Source organism: Phyllostomus hastatus, unplaced genomic scaffold, assembly GCF_019186645.2.
Source record: "Phyllostomus hastatus isolate PE091 unplaced genomic scaffold, TTU_PhHast_1.1 phas_scaffold_216, whole genome shotgun sequence".
Taxonomy (NCBI): domain Eukaryota; kingdom Metazoa; phylum Chordata; class Mammalia; order Chiroptera; family Phyllostomidae; genus Phyllostomus; species Phyllostomus hastatus.
In genome coordinates this window covers 12,277,382-12,302,471 of record NW_025334018.1, presented here as the reverse complement: position 1 = coordinate 12,302,471, position 25,090 = coordinate 12,277,382, and the positions used below count along the sequence as shown (strand labels likewise).

At 46.9% G+C, this 25,090-nt stretch overlaps 1 protein-coding gene across 2 annotated transcripts in view; it reads right to left on the bottom strand.

The window, feature by feature from the left end:
• Positions 1-1,430: 1,430 nt before the first annotated feature.
• The window catches only part of NGF (nerve growth factor), a 50,931-nt gene continuing 27,271 nt past the window's right edge, over positions 1,431-25,090 (bottom strand). For both annotated transcript variants that reach the window (XM_045816979.1, XM_045816978.1), the window contains exons 2-3: positions 10,807-10,930; positions 1,431-2,232 (exon numbers count right to left, since the gene is read on the bottom strand). In XM_045816979.1, coding sequence (XP_045672935.1) covers positions 1,495-2,220 — 726 coding nt within the window. In that variant the 5' untranslated portion in view covers positions 2,221-2,232; positions 10,807-10,930 and the 3' untranslated portion in view covers positions 1,431-1,494. The remainder of the gene's footprint in view (positions 2,233-10,806; positions 10,931-25,090) is intronic.

Genomic DNA, 25,090 nt, shown 5'->3' with positions numbered 1-25,090 from the left:
TCAGAGGGACAATTTGGGCCTGTTCTCATAAAAACTAGGGTAGGCATTTCACCCTGGGGGTAAGATGGGTAGAGAAAGCAAAATTTCCATTTCAATTTAAGTGCTCTGTGTGTATGTGTTTGCTGAGGGGTGTGGGGGGAAGAGGTGGGGATTGTGCCTTCAGGGAAAATACGAAAAAACAAACAAAAAAGTTACAGGGGAAGGTGACAGCTGAGGCTACGGGCTGGATCCTGGAGTCTCTCTGTCACCTCCCTCCCTCTCTTAAGACAACATGCTCTTGATGTAATCAGTGTTGAGGAGCACCTCCACCCCACCAAAAGGAAAGACTGCCCAGGGTGCTGGATTTCTCGGAGGCAGGGGGAGGCTGGTAGAGTTGAGATGACCCCTTCCTCCTCTTCTGCTCTGTGCTCCCCTCCTCTCACCCTCTCTGCTCTCCTCTCTCTCCTGTTTGGTTCCCCTGTGGGAAGCAGCAGAAAGGCCTTGTTCCCTTGGGCTTGGTTCACCCCCACCCTCATCTTATCTGGTTTATTTGTGTTGGCTTTCACTCCATTTATCTTTGTCTTTCCTCCCCCCACCATCTCTCTGAGGGTCCCATGACCCTGTCCACCTTTGGTCACTTGTGGAAATCACCCAATTAGAATTAAGAGATTTACAATTATTTTTCAGGGCAGATCTCTGGCTCCCCTGCATCTGGGCTGATGTTTGAAGTTGCTGTGAGTCCATTAGCGGATAGCAAGAGTGTTGGAGGCCCTAATATTTCCTTGGGTAATGAAGTCTTTCTGTAGGGAGCCTCCGAGGATAAACCAGAGAACCAGCCATTAGTACTCGGGCAATCTTAACATGAAATCAGATCTACCGTGACAAGCCTCATGTGATTATTTTGTTATAGCTCTGCCAGATAGCTTTTCAGCAGAAAGATCATCCGTTAGAAGCAAGCCAGCTCACAGGTCCTTGGTGCTAGTCTCCTCCTGTCTACAGAGAGTGAGCCGGTCGCTCCAGGACCGAGCCTTCTGATGAGGCCCCACTAACTTCCCAAGTGGAGCAATCAAGGCTCGTGGATCCAGGCTGGGGGGCAGGTAATCCAAGGATTAGGCAGCTTTCCCTCTGGAATGCAGAACAAAGTTGCAATCCCACAGACTTCCCTTCCTAATCACGCCCAGCGTAGGCTAACAGCTCAAACCAGTGAGCCTTCCCTGAAGTTGTAGTGCCGGAAGGGGTGGGCTGAGGGTGACAGGCAGGCCTGAGGGGCACTGCTGTGGACAGTGCGCCCTGTGTGGGCCCCAGACGTGCAGATGGTCACCCTGGGGAAAATGACTGGAGTGCCAGCGCACAGGATGCTTCCAAAAATTTAATAAATAATGATTTTTTAAAAAATTGTATAAACTATAAATTACCATGCAGTCCTTATAACTTAAAATAATTTACAGGTTGAGGTAGGGAGGGGCCCAGAAGAGTGTGGAGGGGAGCTGGGGGTGGGTGGGGGCTGGTGTGTGGTCAGGCTCGCCTCCCAGTCTTCCTGCTGAGCACACACACACAGGCCGTGTCTATCCGGATAAACCGCCAGGCAGCCTGCTTGTCGTCCATGGTCAGCGCCTTGACGAAAGTGTGTGTCGTGGTGCAATACGAGTTCCAGTGCTTGGCATCAATGCCCCGGCACCCGCTGTCCACGGGGTTGGGGTCCCGGCACTTGGTCTCAAAAAAGTACTGTTTGAACACACTGTTATTGATGTTCACCTCTCCCAACACCATCACCTCCTTGCCCTTGATGTCCGTGGCCGTGGTCTTGTCCCCCACCCACACGCTGATGCTGTCGCACACGGAGAACTCCCCCCTGTGGAAGACGGGGTGGGACGTGGATCGCTTGCTCCTGTGAGTCCTGTTGAAGGAGGCCACACCAACGGCCTCGAAGTCCGGATGCTGGGCGTCTGCAGCGACGGGCGGGGGCTGGGTGCTGAACAGCACACGAGGTGAACGCAGTCGCCGCTTCTTAAAAAGTTTGGGGTCCACTGTGATGTTGCGCGTTTGCCCTGCCACCCTGGCAGCTATTGCCCGGGCTGGGGCGCTGCGGGCTCTGCGGAGGGCTGTGTCCAAGGAGTGTTGGAGGCTCGTCCAGTGGGCTTGGGGAACGGCGTGCCCTGCGGGGACATTGCTCTCTGCCTGCGTGTCTGCCTGGGCGCCGATCAGAAGAGCTGTGATCAGAGTGTAGGACAACATGGACATTACGCTCTGCACCTGAAATGGAGCAGAAATAAGGTTACTCACCGAGGACGCCTGTACAAAGGCAGTGTCTCAGCTGCTCAGAATCGACCTCCCAAGAGGATTACTTGGGAGTCAGTTGGTGGGCAAGGTGACTCTGGAATTCACCCTTCGAACTGGATTACTTATGAAAGTGAAAGGGGGTGCTAGCCACAGTGACATTGGGACAACAGGCATAAACAGGACCTGTTGAGACAGCCCGGATATATGGCCACCCCTGTAAGGAGTGAACTTCTCCAGGAAGGGATAGAGGACCTGACATTCTGCCCTGTGGCCTGGTCTGAGCTTGGGAGCTTCACTCACAGAACCCCTGGAGCTCTCTGCCCACCAGCCTGAGGCAGCCTTGAGCAGGCGGTGCAGGTGCAGTGCCAGCACACAGTGCACTGGGGGCACGGAGGTGAGTTAGGTTCCACCCCCTCTGGACTCCGCCGGGAGGGCTGAGGGGAGGGTTGGCTGGGACTTGTCTGGAAGCCTTAGCATGACCACATGCTCTTCACAGAAGCAGCACGGTGTCAGTTCGGAGAACCGGTGACTCTGGACCCTTATGATGGGTCCTTGAAGCATCGTGTCTGAGCAAAAACTGTGTGGTCCTGACACCATCTTAGCTGGTCCTTCTATCTGGGCAGCAGCCCTCCCATATAAACATGATACTGATAACGTTTCCTCTTTGTGTTGTGAAGCTTTTCAAATATGTTCACTTCTAATTTCTCATTAGGCTGTGAGTTAGGTTAGAATTCATCCTCTTTCTTTCATCCACAAGGAAAGTGATCCACAGAAGATTAACGCAGGCTTTAAGTCACTAGCAAACACTGGAACAGAAATAGAATCCAAATCTGACCCTTTACTGAGCCAGTCCACCCTTCTAGTGTTCCTTCCTTCCTCCCTCACTTTCTCTTTCATTCTTCAACATGTCTTTTCTTTTTATTGTTTGTATAGACCAAATGGCATAATTATATCTGTCCCCAAAGGCAGTGCAAGCCCCTCTTCAGCACGTGCCAGACAGGACACCGTGCTGCATATGGTTGTCACCACTGATCAACCCCGACAACCCAGGTCACGTAACCTGTGGAACTCGCTGGGTTCTTAAGCTGACTTTTGGTGAGCTTTTGTTCACGCCAAGAGGTTCCTATCAAATGTCACCTCCTCTGTGAAGCTACCGCTGATCTTCTTGGTAAGTTAGAGCATCCCTGGTAGAGGGTGCTCAAGCTTCTAATTCTACCCCTTCTCTCACGTCCCCTGGTCATTCTACACCCTCCCACTTGTCCAGCCTGGCACAGATACCACCTTTGTCTTGAGGGTGCTGTCTCAGATCAACCCAATCAAAAGAGATCTCTTTCCATTCTCGACTTCAGAAGACAGTGTGTGTGTGTGTGTGTGTGTGTGTGTGTGTGTTCTCTCCTGCTAAATCAATGTAGTGAAAAAAGTCTGCATTGGATCTGGGGTTTGAAAACCTTGTTTGGATTCCTATCTTGGCTACTTGTTAGTAAATGGAAGCCACTAATCTCTCTGAGCCTTTGTTTCCTTACTGATAAAAGTGGATAATAAACACCATTTCACAGGGTTGTTGGTAGGTTAAATAGGCACTCACAAAATCTGAGTTAACTCTGAGTCACTCTCATTTCCTGTGGTCAAAAGCTTGGTCTTCTTCAGTTATATGTCTGCTTGGCCACTCCCCAAGCTCACTCCACCAATTTCTGCACCTTTCATAGCACCTTTCATAGCACCTTGTTTTTCCTCTATTGGGCTTCTTTCAAAGTGTGATAATTGGAGCCTATCTCCTTATTGACTGTGACATTGTGGAGGGCAGAGCTGTGTCACAGCAGCTAGTTGCTCCGTCCCTGGGTGTGCACCTCCCTTGTCTTCCGTGCATAACCCTCTCATACCTCCTAGCTGCGGATGATTATTTTTTTAAAAGTGTATTTCATTGATTATGCTATTACAGTTGTCCCATTTCCCCCTTTATTCCCCTCCACCCTGCACACCCCCTCCCACCCACATTCCCCCCTTTAGTTCATGTCCATGTGTCATAAGTTCTTTAGCTTCTACATTTCCCATACTATTTGTACCCTCCCTCTATTTTCTCTCTACCATCTATGCTACTTATTCTCTGTACCTTTTCTCCCTCTCTCCTTCTCCCACTCCCCTGTTGCTAACCCTCCATGTGATCTCTGTTTCTGTGGTTCTGTTCCTGTTCTATTTGTTTGCGTAGTTTGCTTTTGTTTTAGGTGTGGTTGTTAATAACTGTGAGTTTGCTGTCTTTTTACTGTTCATATTTTTTATCTTCTTTTTCTTAGATAAGTCCCTTTAACATTTCACAGAATAAGGGCTTGGTGATGATGAACTCCTTTAACTTGACCTTATCTGAGAAGCACTTTATCTGCCCTTCCATTCTAAATGAAAGCTTTGCTGGATAGAGCAATCTTGGATGTAGGTCCTTGCCTTTCATTACTTGGAATACTTCTTTCTAGCCCCCTCTTGCCTGTAAGGTCTTTTTTGAGAAATCAGCTGACAGTCTGATGGGAACTCCTTTGTAGGTGACTGTCCCCTTAGCTCTTGCTGCTTCTAGAATTCTCTCCTTATTTGTAATCTTGGGTAATGTAGTTATGATGTGCCTTGGCGTGTTCCTCCTTGAGTCCAACTTCTTTGGGACTCTCTAAGCTTCCTGGACTTCCTGGAAGTCTATTTTCTTTGCCAGGTTGGGGAAGTTCTCCTTTATTATTTGTTCAAATATGTTTTCCACTTGTTGCTCTTCCTCTTCCCCTTCTGGTACCCCTATAATTCGGATGTTGGAATGTTTAAAGATGTCCTAGAGGTTCCTAAGCCTCTCCTCATTTTTTTGAATTCTTGTTTCTTCAGTCTTTCCTGATTGCATGTTTTTTTCTTCCTTTTGGTCCACTCCATGGATGTGAGAGCCAGTTTTCTTTCCATCACTATTGGTTCTCTGTGCATTTTTCTTCATTTCACTTAGTGTATCTTTCATTTTTTCATCTAATTTGTGACTCAAATCAACCAATTCTGTGAGCATCCTGATCACCAGTGCTTTGAACTGTGCGTCTGATAGGTTGGCCATCTCTCGGTCGCTTAAAAGTATTGGTTGTGAGGCTTTCAGTTCTGTTTGAGCCATATTTTTTTTCCTTTGGTCTGGTCGCACCTGTTACATATGAGGGGTGAAACCTTAGGTGTTCACCAGAGTGGGTTGTGATGGGTCAGAGAGGGAACAATGGCGCTTGCTCTGCTCTCCCTTGGATTTCAGTTGCCTCTTCCACTTCCCACAAGCAAATTGAGCCCTTCTGGTGTTGGTTCCTGGATGAGTGGGCTTGTGCACATTCTAGGACCCTGTGGGTCTCTCCAATGCACTCTCCTGTGAGGTTGGGAGTCTCTCCCGGCACCTCAACCCCCACAAGTCTTTTCAATTGGTGCTTTTAGGCTTTATTTCCTGGTGCTGAGGCCCTGGGTTGTGCAGTCTATCTCACTGCCCGTTTTCACCTGGTTTATCTGCATGCAAATGTGTGACTGTGGACAGCTAGCTGCCTTATGCACCTCGCTGGGTCTGCCCATTGCCTCCCCACGCCCGTGGTCTGCTAGCCACCACCTGCATGCCGCTTCTGCCAGCCACCGCTCTTTCCTGCCGCGACCCCTGTCCTCCTGCCTCCGACTCTGCCCCTCTTATCGGTCTGGATGAATGGACTCTGCCCCTCTTACCAGTCTGGATGAATGGTTGTCGAACTTCTGTACTGTTCAATTTTCTGTCTGTTCTGGTTGTTTTTTTTGTTTCTAAATTTTTGTTGTCCTTAATTTTGGTTGTGCGAGGAGGCACAGTGTGTGCACCTATGCTTCCCTCTTGGCTGGAAGTTTGTGGATGATTATTTACACACCTGTCTCCCCGATAGCACTTCAGAAGCCATTTGCCTTTAAATACTTCCGGGGCCATGTGCAGTGCCTGGCATTGTAGTGGGTCCTCAACAACAATAAGGCGTATGGATGAAAGAGTGAACAGGGGTGGCCAGGGAAGCTCCCAATCTGCCTTCTTCCCACCATGGTGCATGGCTTCTCTGGATTTTATACAGATGGCCAAATACAGCATGCCTTATGTTTTCAACCAATGCATTCTTCTCCTCAGTCCTGTGCTTTTCTGCACCTAGATATAGACAGCTCTTTGGTGAGATACCAAGAACAAAACCACCACATTCTTTTCTCTTTGGTTGCTTTGAAAATGTTTGTGTTTGCTCCAGTTCTCCAGCCGGTCATGCAGGGGGTTGGGGCACATCTGCACTTCTGACTGCCCTGGTTCTGTCCACCAGCGGCCGTGCAGCTCACGTCCAACCCACTGTTACAGGGCTCACCATTCAGGTGGCAGTGAATCCAAGCCCTTTACCTTTTCTCCTTTTTGTGTTTCATTTCCTCCTGCTTCTCAGTCCATGATATCCTTCATCAGGTAGATGAAGGGAAAAGAAATGAAACCAATATTCATCCCTTTATATACAAATTAGTAGTAACACTTAGAACTTGGATACTGAAATGAAAAAAAAATTGACTGAAATTCAGGGTTTCGATGGTACTAAGGGCACAATGCTCCCTGCTTTTCATTTCCAAGGTGTCCCTCGCTCCAGTCTCCCTTTGGGTGCGCTCACCCTCTTTTAAGGAGTCGACTGAAACTTCTGCGCAGTTGATGCTTGGCCTGGGTCTGGTCTTTTGAAAGGCAGTTTCCCAATGGGCAATGCTCCATGGATACTGACATTTTAAAAGCAAGATGCCAGAAAGAGCCCTCTTTGGGGTCATCACCCCTTCTTCCTCTTTCCTCAACAACAGCAGCCCATTTGGGGCCCCTTGCTGATTTACAAAGCCATTTCACAGCTACAATCTCCTACGAACACCTCTCCCTATCCTTCAAACAGGTTTCTCCTCATTTTCCTGTCTCTGTGACTGGGACCACTATTCCTTCACTTACCAGCTCCAACCCTGGACTCTGTTATTTCCTCTGCACTCTCCGCCAGCCCTTTTGGTTCTGGTCAGTAGCATCTCTTGAAAGTAATTTCTCACCTCTGTGCTCCTAGTTCAGGTCATGGCACAGTATCCCAACTTATGCCCTTGACTATCATCTCTCTCCTTCCAGTGCCTGCTATCCCTGGCTGCCTCATGTAACCACATCAGACTGCTCAAAGGACCCAGTGCTGGGTCGATTGCCCAGCTGAGCCAGTGGGACTACTCGGCCTGACAGTCCCTGGCTGCCTTCTTTCCTGTCAGATTCCAGGTAAACTCTTCCCAATGGCACCTGTGCTGTGCTTCCCCACTGTTGGTCCCCTTCCGAGTCTTCTGTACCAGTCACACTCCCCTCTGCCCCTCCTGTCTTTTCTGCTGCCACCTCTGCTGGTTGGACTCCTTCCTATTGTCTTTTAACACTTGACTAAAATGCCACCTCCACTGGGAAGCTTTTCTTCTTTCCAAAGAGACAAACTTTCTGCCTTTTCCATTTCTAAAAGCATTTCCCTCAGTCTCTGTTATTACACTGGTGTTCTTCTCTTATCTTCCCTCCTAGAGGGCAAACTCCCTGAAAGCAGAAAAAAAGCATCCTGTTTGTCTTTTGTGTCCAGGTGACCTAGCATCCACAAGTAACTCCCCGGATACGAATCAGTGAATGTGTGGACAAATCTCCTCCCTTCTGTGCTCCTTAATTTCTCCATTGGACTGGTAATGTTTAAGGTAGCTTCCAGCCCTGACCTTCTTTGAGTTTAAGCAATTACCTTGGACATACTGCCAGTTTAGCCCCAGACCACCACAATAAAGCGAATGTCACAATAAAGTGAGGAACACAAGTTTTTTGGTTTCTCAGTGCATATCGAAGTTATATTTATACTACACTGTAGTCCATGAGGTGTGCAATAACATTATGTCTGAAAACAATGTACACACCTTAATTAAAAAAATACTTCATCACTATAAAATGAGAACCATCATTGGAGCCTTCAGTGAGTTGTGATATTTGGCTGGTGGAGGGTGTGGCCTCGCTGTGGGTGAAAATGCAGTATCTGCGAAGTGCGACAGAGCAAAGCATGATGAAATGAGGTCTGCCTGTGGGAGGTTTCCTACTCTGCTGAGCTGCCTTCACAAAGCTCTGACGGTCTAATGCGACTTCTGGGCTCACTGTCAGGACATAGCATGTGGTGACTGGTGGCATGTCATCCCAGCAGAGGTTTGCGTTGTGGACAGACAATTTCATTAAGGTTTGAAAATGTTGCAACTATGTCTCTCATTTGGGTTTCAGATGAAAAGGTGGTCTTTAAAAACCACTTATTTGACTTATAATAATGTGCCCCTATAATGTTAAATTAAAAAGGCTTTCTTTTAAAAATCATCCGTAGATTAAAAAACAAACAAGTGTGTTTTCTATTCTAGTGATGTAATGCACAACAGTTTAAAAAAAAAACAAAAACACAACCATTTTTTCTTTGGTTGAAGTGAGCCCTGGGGAGAACTTTCATTTAATTATTTTTAAAAACAACCTTTGAAATGACGGCCCCCACCAGGGCTCCACTAAGTGAAACGCTGCGAGCTGAATGATTATCTGGGGGAGATGCAATGAGCGGCTCACAGGAAGGAACATGTTCCGTGTAATGTGTGAGTATTCTGTAATTGTTCTGCTCCTCCCAGAAGGGAAGATCAATGACTAAGCGTGGCGGTGGGTGGGGGGTGGGGCTCAGTGGTGCCTTTTATCCAGTTACTAAGAGGCTGCCCAACTCTGCTGCCTTCTCCTGGGCCAGAGGTATATTCTGGAGCTAATTTTCAGTAGCTCATACACTCCAATAATAAGAGAAACTTCCTGCACCAGGTGAATGATCTTCACACAGAGTTTTGGTCTCACCTACCTAGGTGATGAAGCTGCTAGACAGAGGTAAGCAACTGGCCCAAACAGGAGGGCTTGGCAACCTGCCTTTGGAGCTACATTGCCAAGGGGAGTAAGATCATTCCTGCCTGGACAGAGTGATACCAAGAGCTCTTAGTGATTGGGTCAGGGAACCAGGGTCACTGAGTGTTAGTGAGAGAGGAAATTCTTGTGGCTGAGGAAATCCAGCCTCCTCCTCCATTTCACTTGCCACATTATGACAGTGGGTCAAATGTCATGTCTTGTTTTACACTTGGCCTCCACTGTAAATGTAAAGTGGCTGCTGTCTTCAGTTGTAGACTCAGACCCTCTCAGTTTTCGGGGCCTGTTTGGTGCGTGAGAGGCATTCTGTGGCTCCTCAGCTCCCCAGGGAGGGAGCCTGAGGCTGCAGCAGAGAAAGGCATTGACAGAAGAGAAGCCAGCGCCTCTGCTAGCATCTCCCAGGGGGCAGCATGGGCTGGAGGGGACATCAGAGCTTCTCAAGTCCAGAGGAGCAGTGCATGGAAAACACCCGGAGAGTTTGTAAATCACAGACTGCTGGGCCCACCCCTGGTTTCTGATTCAGTAGACCTGGGGTGGGGCCCAAGAATCTGCATTTCTCACACGTTCCAGGTGATGCTGATGCTGCTGGTCTGGGAACCACATTTTGAGAACCACTAGTCTAGTACAATCACTGAACTTTACAGAGCAGAGAAATGGGCCTTGAGAGGCTAATGCACCTAGTGAGAGGCAGCCTCCACATGAGGGCACTTGATGTTGCTTAGCACCTTCCAGGGGACAGAGGCTTGAAGCCCACACACATAGTAACTGATTGGTCCTGGGTTGTGTTTACTCAGCCCCCAACATCAAAGTGAAAATTCCTTTCAACAGACTATAAGTCTTACTGCCCTTAGGCCACAAGTCCAGATACCAGGGAACACTTGGATATTTAATTATTTTAAAATCTAGTTTATCAGGTTCCTGGGCCTCAGGTAAACTCAATTCAAAAGCACTAAAATGCCCATGATGGAAATATGCAGCCAGAAGCACCAGTAGGTGCAGGCATCTGCAGATGTATTGGTCTGCTGCAGGACAGAATGGAAACAGAATCTACTGATGCTCACTCTTAGAGACCCATCTTAAGAGGAAATGATCACCTACTGGGCATAATTGTCTTATTAACCATCACAGCAAGCCTGGGAGGTAGGCCTTTTATTATTCCCACTTTATAAAGGAGGAAACAAGCAGGGTATAAGAGTAACTTGACCATGGGCACAAAACTGGAGGGAATGGAACTTAGAGTTGAGCCTCTGTCTGCAGATCTGGAGCTCTCCCCACACTTCATTCCATGACCAAGGGCATTAGAGTGATCAAGGCCCTTCCATCTCACAAGGCTGCCTGCTCAGACAGGCCAGCAGCTGTGTGGGGGGTCTGACCAGTACTCTGGGTCTATTTGAGGCCCTGTGTTCTGTTACTTTAGACATGGGTGACTCAGACTCCCAGCATGTCCCTGGAAGCCATGGGGCCAGCCTGAGAGCATATCTCTCAGATGGGCTGGGAGTCACATGTGCTGGAGCCCCATGATCAGCAGTTGGATCCAATGCCCCTTCCTCAGGCTGGGGCTCATTTTCAGCTGTCCTGGCAGCTCCAGAGTCAGGACCCTTGGTAAGACAGACACCCCAGGTACTTACCTCGGTGTGGCCGGGACTGAAAGCTGCTTCCTTGGAAAAGCCTTTATTGGGCCCGGACGCTGAGCTGAGCTTGGGTCCAGCATGCCATCCAGCCACCTGGACTGCACAACCACGGGCCAGGACTCTGTGAGAGGAAAGAGCTGGCATTAGACATACACTTCACCACATTCTCAAGCAAACAGAGACCTGTGCCCCAGGCAGGCAAGGAGGGATGTTTGTCCTGTTTTCCAGTAGGACAAACCCCATTTCCCTGAGTTCTGGGATTTTATCAGCAGCAGGGCTCAGGAAGGAGCTCAAGCCCAGCTACCCAAACTGCCAGGGACCTGACCTTGCACAAGCATAGAGTGGCACCTGCCTTTCACTCTTGTGCCAACGCTCTTGATTTCTGCCTGGACACAGTCTGTGGCATAAGCCCCATTGTAGGTGCTTCCAGCCTCATAGCAGAGTCCTGCTCCAGCAGACCTCTAATCCGGCATCAGAATGGGTATTATTCTGTACGTTACACTCACGCAGATGTGGTACACCCACCTCTGGGTCAGCCTCAGGTACCTTACACAGAAGGAAAATCCCTGACAGTGCAGAATAAATTTGCACTTTGATGGAACACCAGACCATGCAACAGATAACAGTGAGCTCTTACAGGACTTGGACAGGAATCTCAAGAACCATGCCAAAATTCAGGAGTCAGAAGCTATGGAGATCATACAATGAGAAAAAAATGCTACTCAGTTTTAGGTTGTAGTTCCTAGAAGCAATGGAAGGTTCCTATTTGTTCACTTGTATAAACCTTATATATGTTTGTGCTTCATTCATTTATTCAATAATATTTCCTGAGCACCTACTATGTGCCAAGCACTATTTTTGGTGCTGGGGATACAGCAGTGAGTAAGACAGACAAGGTCTCCACTCTCATGGAGCTTACAGTCTTGTGTAAATAAGCAAGATTATCTTCAGATTCTTCATATACTATGAAGGATATGAGTGGAGTGTGATTACAGAGGGCAAGTACAGAGTGTATCGAGGGGCTGCTGTAGACAGGATACTCAATCAAGGGTTCTCTGAAGAAATGGCCTTTAAGTTCAAATGTGAAGGATGAGAAGGAATGAGGGAGAGGGCATTTCAGGCAAAAGGAATAGGAAGTGCAAAGGCCCCAAGGTAGAAACAAGTCAAAGTTGCTGAGCATGTAGAGAACAGTCCTGGGGAATGAATTAGACAGAAAGAGCCAAGTCTGGTAACTGTGGTTTTATCCTAAGGGAAATGGAAAGGTAGTGGAAGGATTTAAGCAGAAGAGTTACATGACATTTAAAAAAAATGAATGAATGAGTAAACTATTGTGTCTATGGCAGAACTTGTAGGGTAGGGTAGCCCCCCACAAAAGAAAAAAATCTAGAATGATATTGTTATCATTCCTGTCCATATTCTCTTTCCAACCCCCCTAACCCCTTTCCCCATCATGTCTTTTCCCAGTGTGGACTCCTACCTTCCTTTGACCCTCTCATTTTGTGCTACATAAGCAAATGTCAATAAAGACACCGTGGTTCCAAGTCCCTCACATGGAGGAGCCAGAGGATGAGGAGATAGAAGAGGCCCCCAAAGTTGTTCTCCTGCTGCTAGAAATCATGATTAAGAACTGGAGTGTTTCCATTCCTCTTTCTTACCCACTTTGCTTAAAACATCCTTTTTCACTTCAAAAGTACCAGGAAAAACCTTCCTACTCCATTGGGGTTCAGGCCTAGAGATGAACACTTACTCAGACACTGTTAAAAATGGTTGGATTCTGTGGCAAAGAACATTTTTACTCTCTCTGGGTTGGATCTAGTGCTGGAAAGGGAAGGTGTCACATACTCCAGAGTGAGACGTGGGCCTCATGGGTTCTGGGTCTATCACACGTGGGCAGAAAGAGCTGATCTAGTCCACGAACTCTCCATGTGGGTGTTCTGCCGAGCCTGGCTGAGCTCTAGACAGGAACCCAAAGGCTGCATTCTGATCCAGTTCGCTGTCCTTCTTGGGTAGGTTACTCTGTATCTTTAAGCATCTCTGAGCTTCCTCCTTCATAGGATGAGGAACTGCCACAGGTGATAGCTAAGGTCCCCTCCAGCTCTGATCGTCTGTGACTCTTTGGGTGTTAATGCTTTCCAGCCCACATTCCTACTGGGTACTGAAGATTGTTTTCCCCCATGCAAACACTGGAATTCATTTATATCATTAATTAGACACTAAACTGTGCCAACTACTGTGGTAGGAGCTAGGGACATGAAGAATAAGACATAGCACTTAACTTCCAAGAGCAAACAATCCAGAGGTGAGGAAAGGCAAGTGCAGGAACAAGCACTTGCAGCACAATGTGATAAGTATGATGTGTAGCGTACACGATATGGAAGGAGGACTTAGTTTTGTCTGGCCAGACTAGCCAGGGACATGTTCATAAAGGAAGCAACATCTGAGCAGGGTTCTTAAGGATGAATAGGAGTTCATTGAGAAAGAAGTGGAGGAAAGGCATCAGAGAGCCCAAGAATTCAAGAACTTCCAAGAAGTCCAACATGACTTAGAAAGAGGTTTGGGGGAGGTGAGAGGAGTATGTGAGGGGCCTTATACAGCAGCAGGTGCCTGTGAGCTTGTGCAGCTTGCTCCGTGGCCTGCCCACTGACTGTAACTTCCTCTGTGACACAAAAAAGCCTCTATTTTTAATCTAGGGAATAACCAGGGAAGTAAGAGTGACTCTCCCTAGAAATATTCTGGACATTCTGCTATAAGCCAGGATGGCCTCCAATCTAGATGATTAGAAGTAGAGAGAAGTTTGATCTCAATAAAAACTCACTACAACCTCCAGGCAGACCTGCCTTCTTGGTGACCAGCTATAGACCCACCACAAAAGGTTTCCTGCCCCTATGTCTGAAACCTCTGGGCCACACTGCTTTGGTGCATGCCAGGGTCCCCTGCCAACCACATTGAGATGCCTGATTGCTATATTTAAGACCCTGTCTGGCATCTCCCATGCCCACGGCCTTCTCTTATTCAGTGTAGATAGAGGTGGTTTGCTACTAGAGAGAGCAATTCACTGTCCAGAATACTGACACATTAAGTGATTTTCACAGATATTACTGTCATCGTTTTCAGTCTCATGCTACTAAAGGTTTGGAACTCTAAAATTAAATCTGATTTAAATATTACCAGTTTCTAATGCAAAAATATTAGGAACAAACAACCCAAATGCATATCTATTTTTAAAACCCTGTCTGTTCTCATGAGGTAATCACTTAATCAGAGGCTCTCACACTTGTATACATGCATGAAAATCAATCCCAGCTCATCTTGGGATCATGTTCTAAGGGCACAAAGGAATATTATTGACATCTGGAGTGCCTCTTCTAGACCCAGACAATCCTGTCCTGTCCTGGGTTTTGTGCTTTAAAGCAGTGATTCTCTGAGTGTGGTACATAGGGGTATTAGCAATATCTTGGAACTTGTTAGAAATGAAAAATCCTTAGGCTCCCCCATAGACCTAGCAATCTGTGTTTTAATCCCTGCAGATGATTCTGATACACACCTAAGCTTGGAACCACTGCTTTAGAGGCTTCCATTTTGGTCCCCCTCCTAGTGCAACTTCCCCACGGGGTGAGGGATCCAGGGCCGAGAGAGGGTGCCAGCCCAGCATCAGTCTGCTGCAGTGGACTGCCTGCCAGTCCATAGCCTTCTACATTACTGCCAACATTGTGTCTTCACCATGCTCCCAGAACCCACAACCCCAGAACCCCTGACCAACCAGCCTTGAGTCAGCTCGAGCCAGGGGTTCTTTTGAAGACCACCCCCCTACCCACCCGAGGTTAAGCCTGTTAGTATGGCCTTCATCACTGGTATGATGTTTGCCTCAGCATCCCCTTCACTTTCTCAAGGCCCCTGTGATACTTTGGTTGATTTTGGCCAAGAAGCTTAGATTAATGGCAAATTATTCAAAATCCAATCAATATAGAGTTTAAGGCAACTGAGCCTCTGCTGGTAGTTTTTCAGGAGACAAGGGCATCAGCGGCAGCTGTGGCAGCCTCCTAACTTCAATCAGCACCCTCCAAACTCCTCCAGGCTTGAACTCCGTGGAAGATTCTACCTACGCCCTTGCTCCCACTTTCTGCTGCCCTCCTCTGCCCCCAAATCTCTGTAGTGGTGTCCCCTCAGCCCTGGCCATGCACTGGAATCACCTGGGGAGCTTTATGAGCTCCTTACACCTGTCCCATCTACAGAGATTCTGATTGAACTAATATGGAGGGCTGCCTGACTCTCAGTATTTTGTAAGGATCCCAAGGACAAGCCAGGGCTGAGAATCACTGCTGTACAGGATGAACAGGATGTTTGACATTGGCTTTGATGAGCTAGTAATTAAGAGAAATTATTGAGAAATTAGCATAGCTCAGCAAATGTGAAGTGCAGGAGTGGTAGCACTGTAGGCAATGAGGTGTGAGAATATAGCTTGCAGGCTCTCTGGGGGATGCTGTCCCTATCTCCCCTGCCCACCTTATCCCCCAACTGTCTAGGTGTAATTGATATTTGTGAATTGGAAGGTTTTCTTTTTACTCCTTGCGTGTCACTTAAAATGTTGTTTGTTGTTAGACCTATGGTTAGCTTATTTTTAAGCCTGATGGTTATTGGCTGACATTTTTAATACCAAAGATTTTGGGGTGATTAACCAAAAAGATCTTTTGGATGACTCTTCACATGTGCTTGGAAGCACAGGCCAGTCCCAAGAGCAGCTTACACTACTGGTCCCCAACCTTTTTGGCACCAGGGACCAGTTTTGTGGAAGACAATTTTTGCATGGACCAGGGTGCAGGGGGATGGTTTCAGGATGATTCAAGGCTTTGCATTCAAGCTCACCTCCTGCTGTGTGGCCCAGTTCCTAACAGGCCCTGACCAGTACTGGTCTGCTACTGATCTGTGGCTGGAGGTTGGGGACCCCTGGCTTACAGCACATCAAAGGTGCTAGAACAGCTGACATGAACTTCACTCTCCTGACTCCTCACTTCTACCTGCTAGAGGCCTGGGAGTTGGAAAAACTCACTAAAGATGTTGAGCTTAAGAGACTGTTGTTGGGGGCATAATAATAATTGTTGGTGCCGTTGCTGTAATTTTCATTGTCCCTTCCATTCTCTCCTCTCTGTTGGATCTTACTCTGAGCCTTACGGAAAGAGAACATTTAGAATCTCACATTGCAAGTCTGTTTTCCTAATTTTTAGTCTAATCAGAAGTTTTCTATTATAGATTACGATTGTGAGGTTTGCTGAGTAGGAACTCTTTTTTTGGGAAAAAAATTCGATTTTGGCCATTTTGAGATGATTTGATGTGTTTTAACTATTTAGTGGTTTTGGCACATCCAATAGGAAAATAGTGCATCTGGCACCAAGGACTTAGAAAGACATTCAGGTTCAGTAAAACCACTATTTTTTCTCACTGGGAGTTTCAATACTGATAATTCCAAAGGGCCTTGCCACATTTCCCTAAAAAAGAAATGGTCCTATGGCTCCCTTGGAGATTCTGGGATAAATTATAAAATCCTCCCTAGCATCTCCCTGGAGAGTCAGGCAGCTCAAGGAAGAAGTCATTGTGGCTGGTTGACCTTGAGCCTCAGAATCAAAGAGCATTTGCTAGGATGGTGCATGACGTTCTGCTGTGTGTAATGGGCCCCAGTCTACATGGTGCTTACCTGACTGGATTCATGAGCCGTGCCATGCCAGCACCACAGAGAAGTTGTCATAGTGTGGGTAGTTACACCATCAGCATGAATGGAGATAAGACATCAAACACAGAGCAACCTTCCATTATGGAGCTGACAGCAGAAGATTTCTGCAAGAACATACTGCTAAATAACAGCCATAGTACAGTCCATCAGCTTAGTAAATTTTAGTAATATGTCTAAAACCTACATTTGAGTGTCAAAAACACTCCAATAGTTTTTCAAACTTTTCTGCAACCCTAAGAAAACATCTCCTTGGTTCCAACTGGCTGATCCTAAAACCACAAGGAAAAGATCCATTTCAGTTCTGCTTTTGGCTTCTCCCTGCCTGTCGTTCCCATATTTGGGACTAAGAGCAGACAGAAGGATTGGGGGGAAAATGGGCTCTAGGGTTGGCTGGAGTCAGGTTTACAACCAATAATACTAGCACCTATTGAGGTTTCCACCTGGGAGGGCATATGTACATGAATGAAAACAAAACGTTGCCAGTGAACGCAAACTCAGATCCAAGCTCTTTATTCGATTTGTTTTATAGGATTAAATGTCCTCAGCTCTTCTTGAGCTAACCTTTTTCTCTCAGTGTGTGGTATGTTTTCCAAGCAATAGGTCAAGCAGTGTTACAACATGTAAGTCTATAATGCAATTCGGATGTCATTTAGGAAAGCCAGACAAGCTCAAGATTCATAGCCTTGAAAAAGACCAGGAAAAATCCTGGTTTAACAGACACACAGAGTTCTGGAGCTTTTATAAAGGCAAGCAGTCAGTCCATCCTTCAATTCAAGAGGGATGAGGGACAAGCTATGGGACTCGAGTGTAAGGATCCCAGCAAAATGCCACCCTTACTGGTTAAAGTGTCTGTGAGGTGAGGCCATTTCTGCTTAAGCAGCTGGACCTCAGTGTCACTGCAAAAACTGGTGCACCTCAACCAGCCTGCATCTGAACCCTCTGGGGGAAACTGAGTCCCAAGGACACATCAGATGCCTTCTAACCCCACACCACGCTGGAGTGACAGCTGCCACCGTGTCTCCAGCTCCCTTGTTCTTCTGTGCTATTTCCTGTCTTGTCTGCTGACTTCACACCCAGAAAATTTGACTCAAGGCATGAAAGAGAGAATTCAGCCCAGCTTTGCCCAAGCACGCAGCACAGGCAAAGCCTAGGTAACCCAAGGCTAACATAAGAGCTGCAAATAAGACTTCACTTCTCTGTGTTTGTTGGGGTGCTTTGTGCTGTTTCAGCTACTTCCCGTGTATGGCTTTAAAATGATTCCAGTCCCAAATGGGCTCCTACCACACAGTGACACACACACCTGATGGGGAATGTATGAACGTCATCAGGGTGATTAACTGTTATGGAGGGCTCTTGGGCAGGCATCTTTAAGCTTCTTTCAAGGAGTTTCCTCTAACTCTTTGATAATCTCAGGAGGAAAGGCCAGAAGAGATGAAGACCTGCTGCCCCTTCTAAAGTCACTTGAGTCTCATAGAATTATACTTCAGAATATTCCCAGCCTTCTAGTGTTTCTCCTTTTAGGTTTCACTTGACTGTAACAAAACTGCACTGGGGACATTCACTCCCTTGCTAACAAGAGGCCCACAGAGTGCATCTGTCTCCAGAGACTCCTAACACTGTGGGTAATCAGACATTCACCTGTGAGGGCAGACAGTTTTCCCCACTCAGTCATGCACACACACAGATCAGCCGCTCACCCTGCCGCTTCTAAAGGGGTAAGTTTGAGTTTTTAAGACTCAGAGAAATAGAAACTAACTTCAGAATCTCAGTTGTTATTTTACATAATGATAGACTTAGAGCTGTACAGCAAGGGCCACTGATGGCTCTGCAGTCCATTGGCTTCTTTTGGCAGTGTTTAGCTGGGTGACCTTTAGTGAGTGACCTAACTTTTCTGTGCCTCAGTGTCTCCACTCCAGAAGCAGAATAATTATACCTTCCCCGTGGGGTCATTGAGAAGATTAAACAGAATGTGCATTCAGCCCAGTGCCTGGCACCTTGTTGGTGCTACATAAATGTTAGCTATTCTTCTTAGTATCATTAAAGACATTCAGCTATACTCTGGCAACAAGTTAGTGGCAGGCTGGGTACAGACCGAAAGAGAAGCCCTGTGCTCATCCCATGTCCCCATCTGGCTGTCTCTGGCAGGAAGAAATCCTGCTTTGCGTCCCAACCGTGGCTGCAAAGGCTGGCTGCGCACGTGCTCAGTGGCCCCAAGTGTGCAAATGTAGAAGGTTCAGTCTGCAGCTGCGGGACGATTATCTGCAATCATTTGCCTAGCGAGATGCTGAGTAAGGAACTGAAACACTTGTTTTTGAAATGATCCATTTTCTTCAGCCATGTCGCAGTCAGACAGAGGAAGCTACTCTTGCTCTAACTCTAGTTTGGGGAGCACAGTGTCCTTTAGGGGCCACAAACACTTGTCAGGACCCAGAGAGTTAACGCCATCTTGGTGTGGGGTAATTGCTGCCTTCTAAGGGGAATACAATAGGAAGGTGTCCTCATGGTTAAATTTATGCTCGATGATCCAGGGATTCGGGACACATTTAGACACCTGCTGGATAGTTAACTTCTTAAGGTCTTAGTTTTGTTTTGTTTTTCTAAATCCGTGGTGCTGTTCTGGACTTGGCACTTAATAAATGTTTACTGAACAAAATTGAAAACTTTTCATGCAGCTGCACCAGTTTATTCACAGTAAATCATTATTTTTTATTATTTTGGGAAATAACAAGTGGTCCTATTTTATATTCCTGGATACCTGGATGAGCCCTCATGGGGGGCTGACAGGTGCACTGCTAGGAACTAAGTCTCCTAGCTCTCAGCCCGCCTTCCTTCCGCCTTCATCATAAGCGCTGAAAAGCACACACAGGTGCTGTGCAAAACCAATGCCTCCTTGTTTCCAGCTTGCTTATTTTTCTTGTCCAGAATTTCTTTGGAGAAAGCTCTGCTGGTAATGTTGTGCAATCCACTGGGATGGCAATCACCTCATTGTTTAGTTACAACCCATGAAAAGATGAAAAAAAGGGAGAAAGAAAGCAGAGCGCACACACACAGCTGAGGGTGGAGGCTGTGTAATGATAATGAGAACCATTTGGTAGGATTTCACTCCTTCCTTCGTGAATCAGCCGAGTGGCTGGCACCAGGCCTCTGTCTGTGAAGGGGGCTGCTCCCCCAAGGCCTTCCAGGGGCTCTCTCCACCAAGTCTGGCCTAGAGTGTCACCCTTTGTCCCCAGGAAGGGGGCATGACTGACCACTTCAGCTCCCTGTGGGTCATGGCCACGAGGCCGTCTGCAGCTGTCACCTTCTGTCTCAACCCAGGCCCAGATCCACCCTGTGTGATTGTGTGAGGGCCCTTGGCTCTTTGCAAGCTTGGCCTCGACCAGCCTGGGGTGTACTGTGTAAGACAGGCTCTCCTCTTTGTCTGCTCTCTGTCCCCCAAATGTGTCCAGGACCTGCGACCCCAGCTTTCTCTTTAGCTGTTTCTACTTTTCATTTTATTCCACAGACCTAGTTTCCATATTCCTAAAATATAGATTCAAACTTTTCCTTAGGATAAAAACAACAGCAACAAAAAATCCCCCCACCCCAAACCCACAACCAGTAGAACAGCATATACATGTGTTTTCCTAAGCATATCTGACTGGCACTGTCCCCAAGAGAGGAATCACCTTGAAGGGCACATGCTGTAGTTACGGGCAAGTCTGGTTCCACCAAGTGCTCTGTGCATTGTGCTCAGTAAGTGCTAGTACATAAGCGCCTCACCTTTCTGTGCCCACTTCTCAAGTCTGATGCAGCATTTATATAGTTCAAATCTTATTCAGATCCACAGAGCATGGCAGTGTCATCTCCAACAGCCACCTCCTCCATCACCATGACTGTCACCTCCACCCCCATCACTGCCTCCACCATCACCACCACCATCATCTCCAACACTTCCTCCCCATCACCATCCTATCACCACCTGTCACCACCAGCAGCAACACTTCTTGCACCATTTTGCATTACCATTACCACTCCCACCTTCAATACCACATCACCACCACCGCCACCACCACCAAAGGATTAAAGAACTTTCTGGAGGCAGAGAAGTCTGACCACTGTTCCCCAAGACCTCCTTGTAGGCTGTCAATAGAATCAGCCGAGCCATGAGAGAGCCAAGCCTGAGGGTCATTTAGTCCCTTCCAGAGTAGGTAGATGAATTGTTTAGTTCCATGTAACTCCCAGCTGAGCTGGGTCTGTTCACCACTCTATACAGGAAAGCAGTGCTATTGCTTTCCTGTATATTCTATTCTATTTTCTAGCATTCACTCTGGAAGCTGTTCTTTATTTTCTTTCTCCTGATTTTTTTGGTTATTTTTGTATTTCCAATAATGTAGACATCAACATTATTCAGTTTAGACCTTGATAAAATTATCTCCAAAGAGGAATACCTATGACTGTCACAAGAACATCACACGCACACACATATACACACACACTTCAGAAAGTAAATAAGGAATTAATTAGATACCTTGGCCCTCCAAAACACAGCAAATTCTTCCACTTGCCTGACATAGTGTGTTAAGGACATGTGCACAGTTTTTGCCATTTTGGAGTTTTTCTATGTCTTCAGTCCTGAAGACAAGTGGACTTTGTGCCGAGGACTGCGGGGAGGGGAAGTTCTCCCGGACTGCGCCCCACAGCCTCCAGGAGCAGGTACTCTCCTGACTACACTGATTCATGGTAGTGATTGGCTCTGGCTTGTAAGAGGGGAATTCCCTGGGAGTTCCAGGCCAGGCCCTCTCCTGGCCCTTGTGTCCCAGTGGGGAAGGGACTCACCACATAGTTGCCCCAGGAGGCATGCTTCTTTCTCAACCACTTGTTTGGACTGAGTGGGGAGCTTCTTCCTTCTCGGGCCATGAAGGGGAGTTATATCAACACTGGAAGTTTGAGCTTGAGCTTGGGGGGAGAGAGGCCAGGGGTGGGATAGAAATCCCCCAAAGAGTCCCCTTAGCCTGCTCCATTAGGCTGTCTGAGAGGTAGTAATTAGAGTAGCATTACCTACATTTTAGGTGTAAAGTTAAATGGAATGTAATATGATATATTAAAATATGTTAAGTACTTCCCTAGTATAAACTGTGGGTTAGAAGGGAATACAATTACTACCACTAATAATAACATTTATTGTGTTTTATGTGCCAGACACTAGACTGAAGGCTGTCTATGCATTCTCTTTTAAAATACTTACTAAAAATCTTCTGAGGTCAGTATTATCCCTATTTTACAGGTGAGGAAACTTCAGCTCAGCTTGCAGTGGGGAAGTGAAAGGTCACCCTGCTTAGGGGATGGGAGGATGGAAAAGAGCCCAGGTCTCTCACTCCACAGTCCACTCCTCTTCACTCCTCTTCAAAACCTGACCATGCAAAGAAGCAATGACTGTGTCCTCTGGGTTTGTGTTGAGGTCCATTCCTGCTTCTGTGATATGGATAATGTATGGGTAGGATTCTGCATGCAGTATTTTCTGTTCTTGAATTTACTAATTTCTTTTTAGAATCTAGTACTGATTTTCTAATTATAACTATCATAGCTTGACTTCTCCGCTTGTCTGTCATAAGAGTTTCCTTATTTATTACCTTGAGGGAGACCACAGACCATATTCTCTTCTCACAGGCACTCTAACCAGCAAGGAACAGATTCTTGAAAGACTCACTATTCTGACAAAAATGTAGGCACAGAAGATAGATGCTTAAAACATGCAGTTGTTTCTTACTGGGCAATCTATACATGTTGGAATGTTGCTATTTCATTTACTCACATACATTTTCTGGATAAGATTTACTCTTAATTGTGAGATTGGGTGGGGGGCAGGGAAGGGGACCACAGGCAAGATAGGATCTACTCACTCTGGGCTAGGGTGGGATTCTCTGTCTGTTGGCTTTTTGGGTATGAAGACCAAGCTGAGGCTGATGGAGCCAAGTGGGGTCTGCTAGTATTTCCATTCATGGGCATGCACTAGAACACCATCTCATACATTTACAGGAAAACATCGAATATAATATCTTTGTTGAGCTTAATCAGAACCAGAGTAAAATTCCAGTCGCCAAGAATAGAAACTTACCCTAATGATTTCATTTTTAGTCCAAAATATACAGTGTTTTCTCTGCCTGCTCTGTTTGTCACTTTCTAAAACAAGAAATTACCCAGCAGTGCCTTTGGTTTGAGGGATGGGAGGAAAGTAATAAACACTGAGCAGACATGCAAAGGGATCAAATGTCAAGGGTCCTTGCTGGACCAGCATCCAGAAGTGAGTTCCCTTGGTGAATCTATTTCCCAGGACTCTGTGAATTACTCAGTCAGGGTTCCATTGTCCCAGCTTCATGCTCTCAGCAGTGAGTACTTCATAGAACAGAAGTGAGTCAAAGGCAAAGAAGAGGAGGTTGAGTTATGTTACCATTAATGTATTTTTCAGGCAGACGTAATTGTGTTCATTGTTAGTGGGTAAAATGTTCTTTTTCTAGAAGAATGAATCTCAGGCTATGAAAACAGACAGGACACCTAGGCAGAAGAGAAGCTGCTCATTCTGATTTGTCATGTTAAGTAAATGGCTTAATATTAGGAATCATGCTGCTATGTGTGCAGCAGATGCATGGTTTTCACTGTAAGATCTGGGGTGAAAATCTGGCAGTCTCTTCAGCCTGCCAGCCTACTGCCACCAGAAACTCTTTAAAAGAGACAGGGTCACTGCCTTCTTTTAACTTCTTAGGAATAGTGTGAAGAGAAAGGGGCAAATCAGAAGGCTCTTCACGAGAGAGCACTGGCTGTCACCTATGGGACAACAGTCACATTTTGGCAGACACATCACAAGGGCACATACTGGCCATGAATTATGTGGCTTGGCCCTGTCCCCACTGGGCACCATGAGGGAGCTGAGTAATACTGGCGCTGAGTTTGGCCCTGGCTCTGGGGCTGGATCTGCTGCTTCCAATTAGAGGCCAGCCTGGGGCTGAGCCCAGGTCAGGGAGGGAGGAAGAAACACCTACTTCCTTTCCTATCAACTTGGAGCTCAATGCATGTTTGTGGCATGAATGGATGTATCCTAAACAGATGTAATCAGACCAGTCCAACACCTGCCGGCCCTGGGACAAGTTAAGTGAGCTGGGGTTCGCCCTACCCTTAGGAAACCTGTTGTCATCATCGAGGGAAAGTGAAGATGTGGAATGAAAGCTGTGGAATGAAAGATGGACCTAGAGTCCAAGGCAACCGAGAGAGGAGGGGAGGTGGGAGAAAGAACAAGAACAGTAAATGAGAGGCAAGAGAGGGCAAGAAAATGAAAGAGGGGAGCAGGCAAAAAAAGGAGGGTCAAGAGGGAGACCTAAAGGGCAAAGGAGTAATAGCAAGGAAGTGGAGCGGGGGCAGCAGCCTGAGAGAAGAACCAGAGAGAAGGAAATGGAGGAAAAAGACAGAGATTGGGAACAGACTTTAAAGATGGCCTTGGACTCAGCTTCAGTGATGTGGAAGAAATCCTTGCCCAGATCACAGACCCCTTGTTTGCCTGTGCTGCTGAGATGTGATTCCCAAATTTCCCTAGAGAAAGAGCCCAAGCAACAGGTAATCAGCCACTAGCAGCTCCCCCAGAGAACCCAGATTTCACTGAACTGGCTTCTGGTAACCTTACTGGATAATCCTGCTGATACTTCAATTAACAGTCTATTAGAATACAATTTTTTGCTGGAAAAATTCCATTTGAGCCCAAACCCAGTGATAACATTGCCTTGGCAGAGTGACTCAGTGATTTCATTCCATAGGTTAGAACAAGGCCATATCCCAGGGTACACATGTTCAACACAAAACCCTTCATCACAGAGCTGCCATGCTGGGCGTGCCATAATAGGGCTTAAAATAAATGAGGTTGAGTGACCTCACCGTTATCAGATTCGGAGAAAATGCCTTGGAAAGAAATGGTAAGTGAAAAGGACCAAAAGACAACACCAGGGAAATTGGGGCTTCCCACTGATGCTTCCATCCAGCTGGAGTTTGTTATAATGTAAACTTTGTTTAATCAAATCCCCTGTCATGAATAAAACCCCAAACCAAATCCAAACACAGATAAATGACGATGTACTTGGATTTCACACTAGGCTTGCATCACTGGTTCACCAGGTGCCATGCATAAATCTGGGGTGCAGGCCGCGGGAGCTGCAGAGGGGCTGTCTCAGGGTGTGCTTCTGCCATTCTGCCCATGCCACTGCCTTTGCCCTGTTACTGCTGCTCACTCAGTTGGTGAACGGGCTGAGGGGACTGTGGGCTCTGCCAGAGACCCACAACCCTTCTCTTCCAGTGCCACAAGCATTGAAGGCAAGCCAGGAAGGCAGGGCACCTGGAAACCACCCCATAATGAAAGGAATGAATCGGGGATGTTACAAATGCAGGAAAGCTTTCACAGTGAGAGGGACAAAAGTGGCTCTGCATCGTTCCAAGAGACAGAACTGGGACGAATGGGCAGAACTGGGAGAGGCACAGGTCTTCTGTCAACAGGAAGCTGCTGAGGATTTCCAGCAAAAGGAACAGGCTACCTACTGA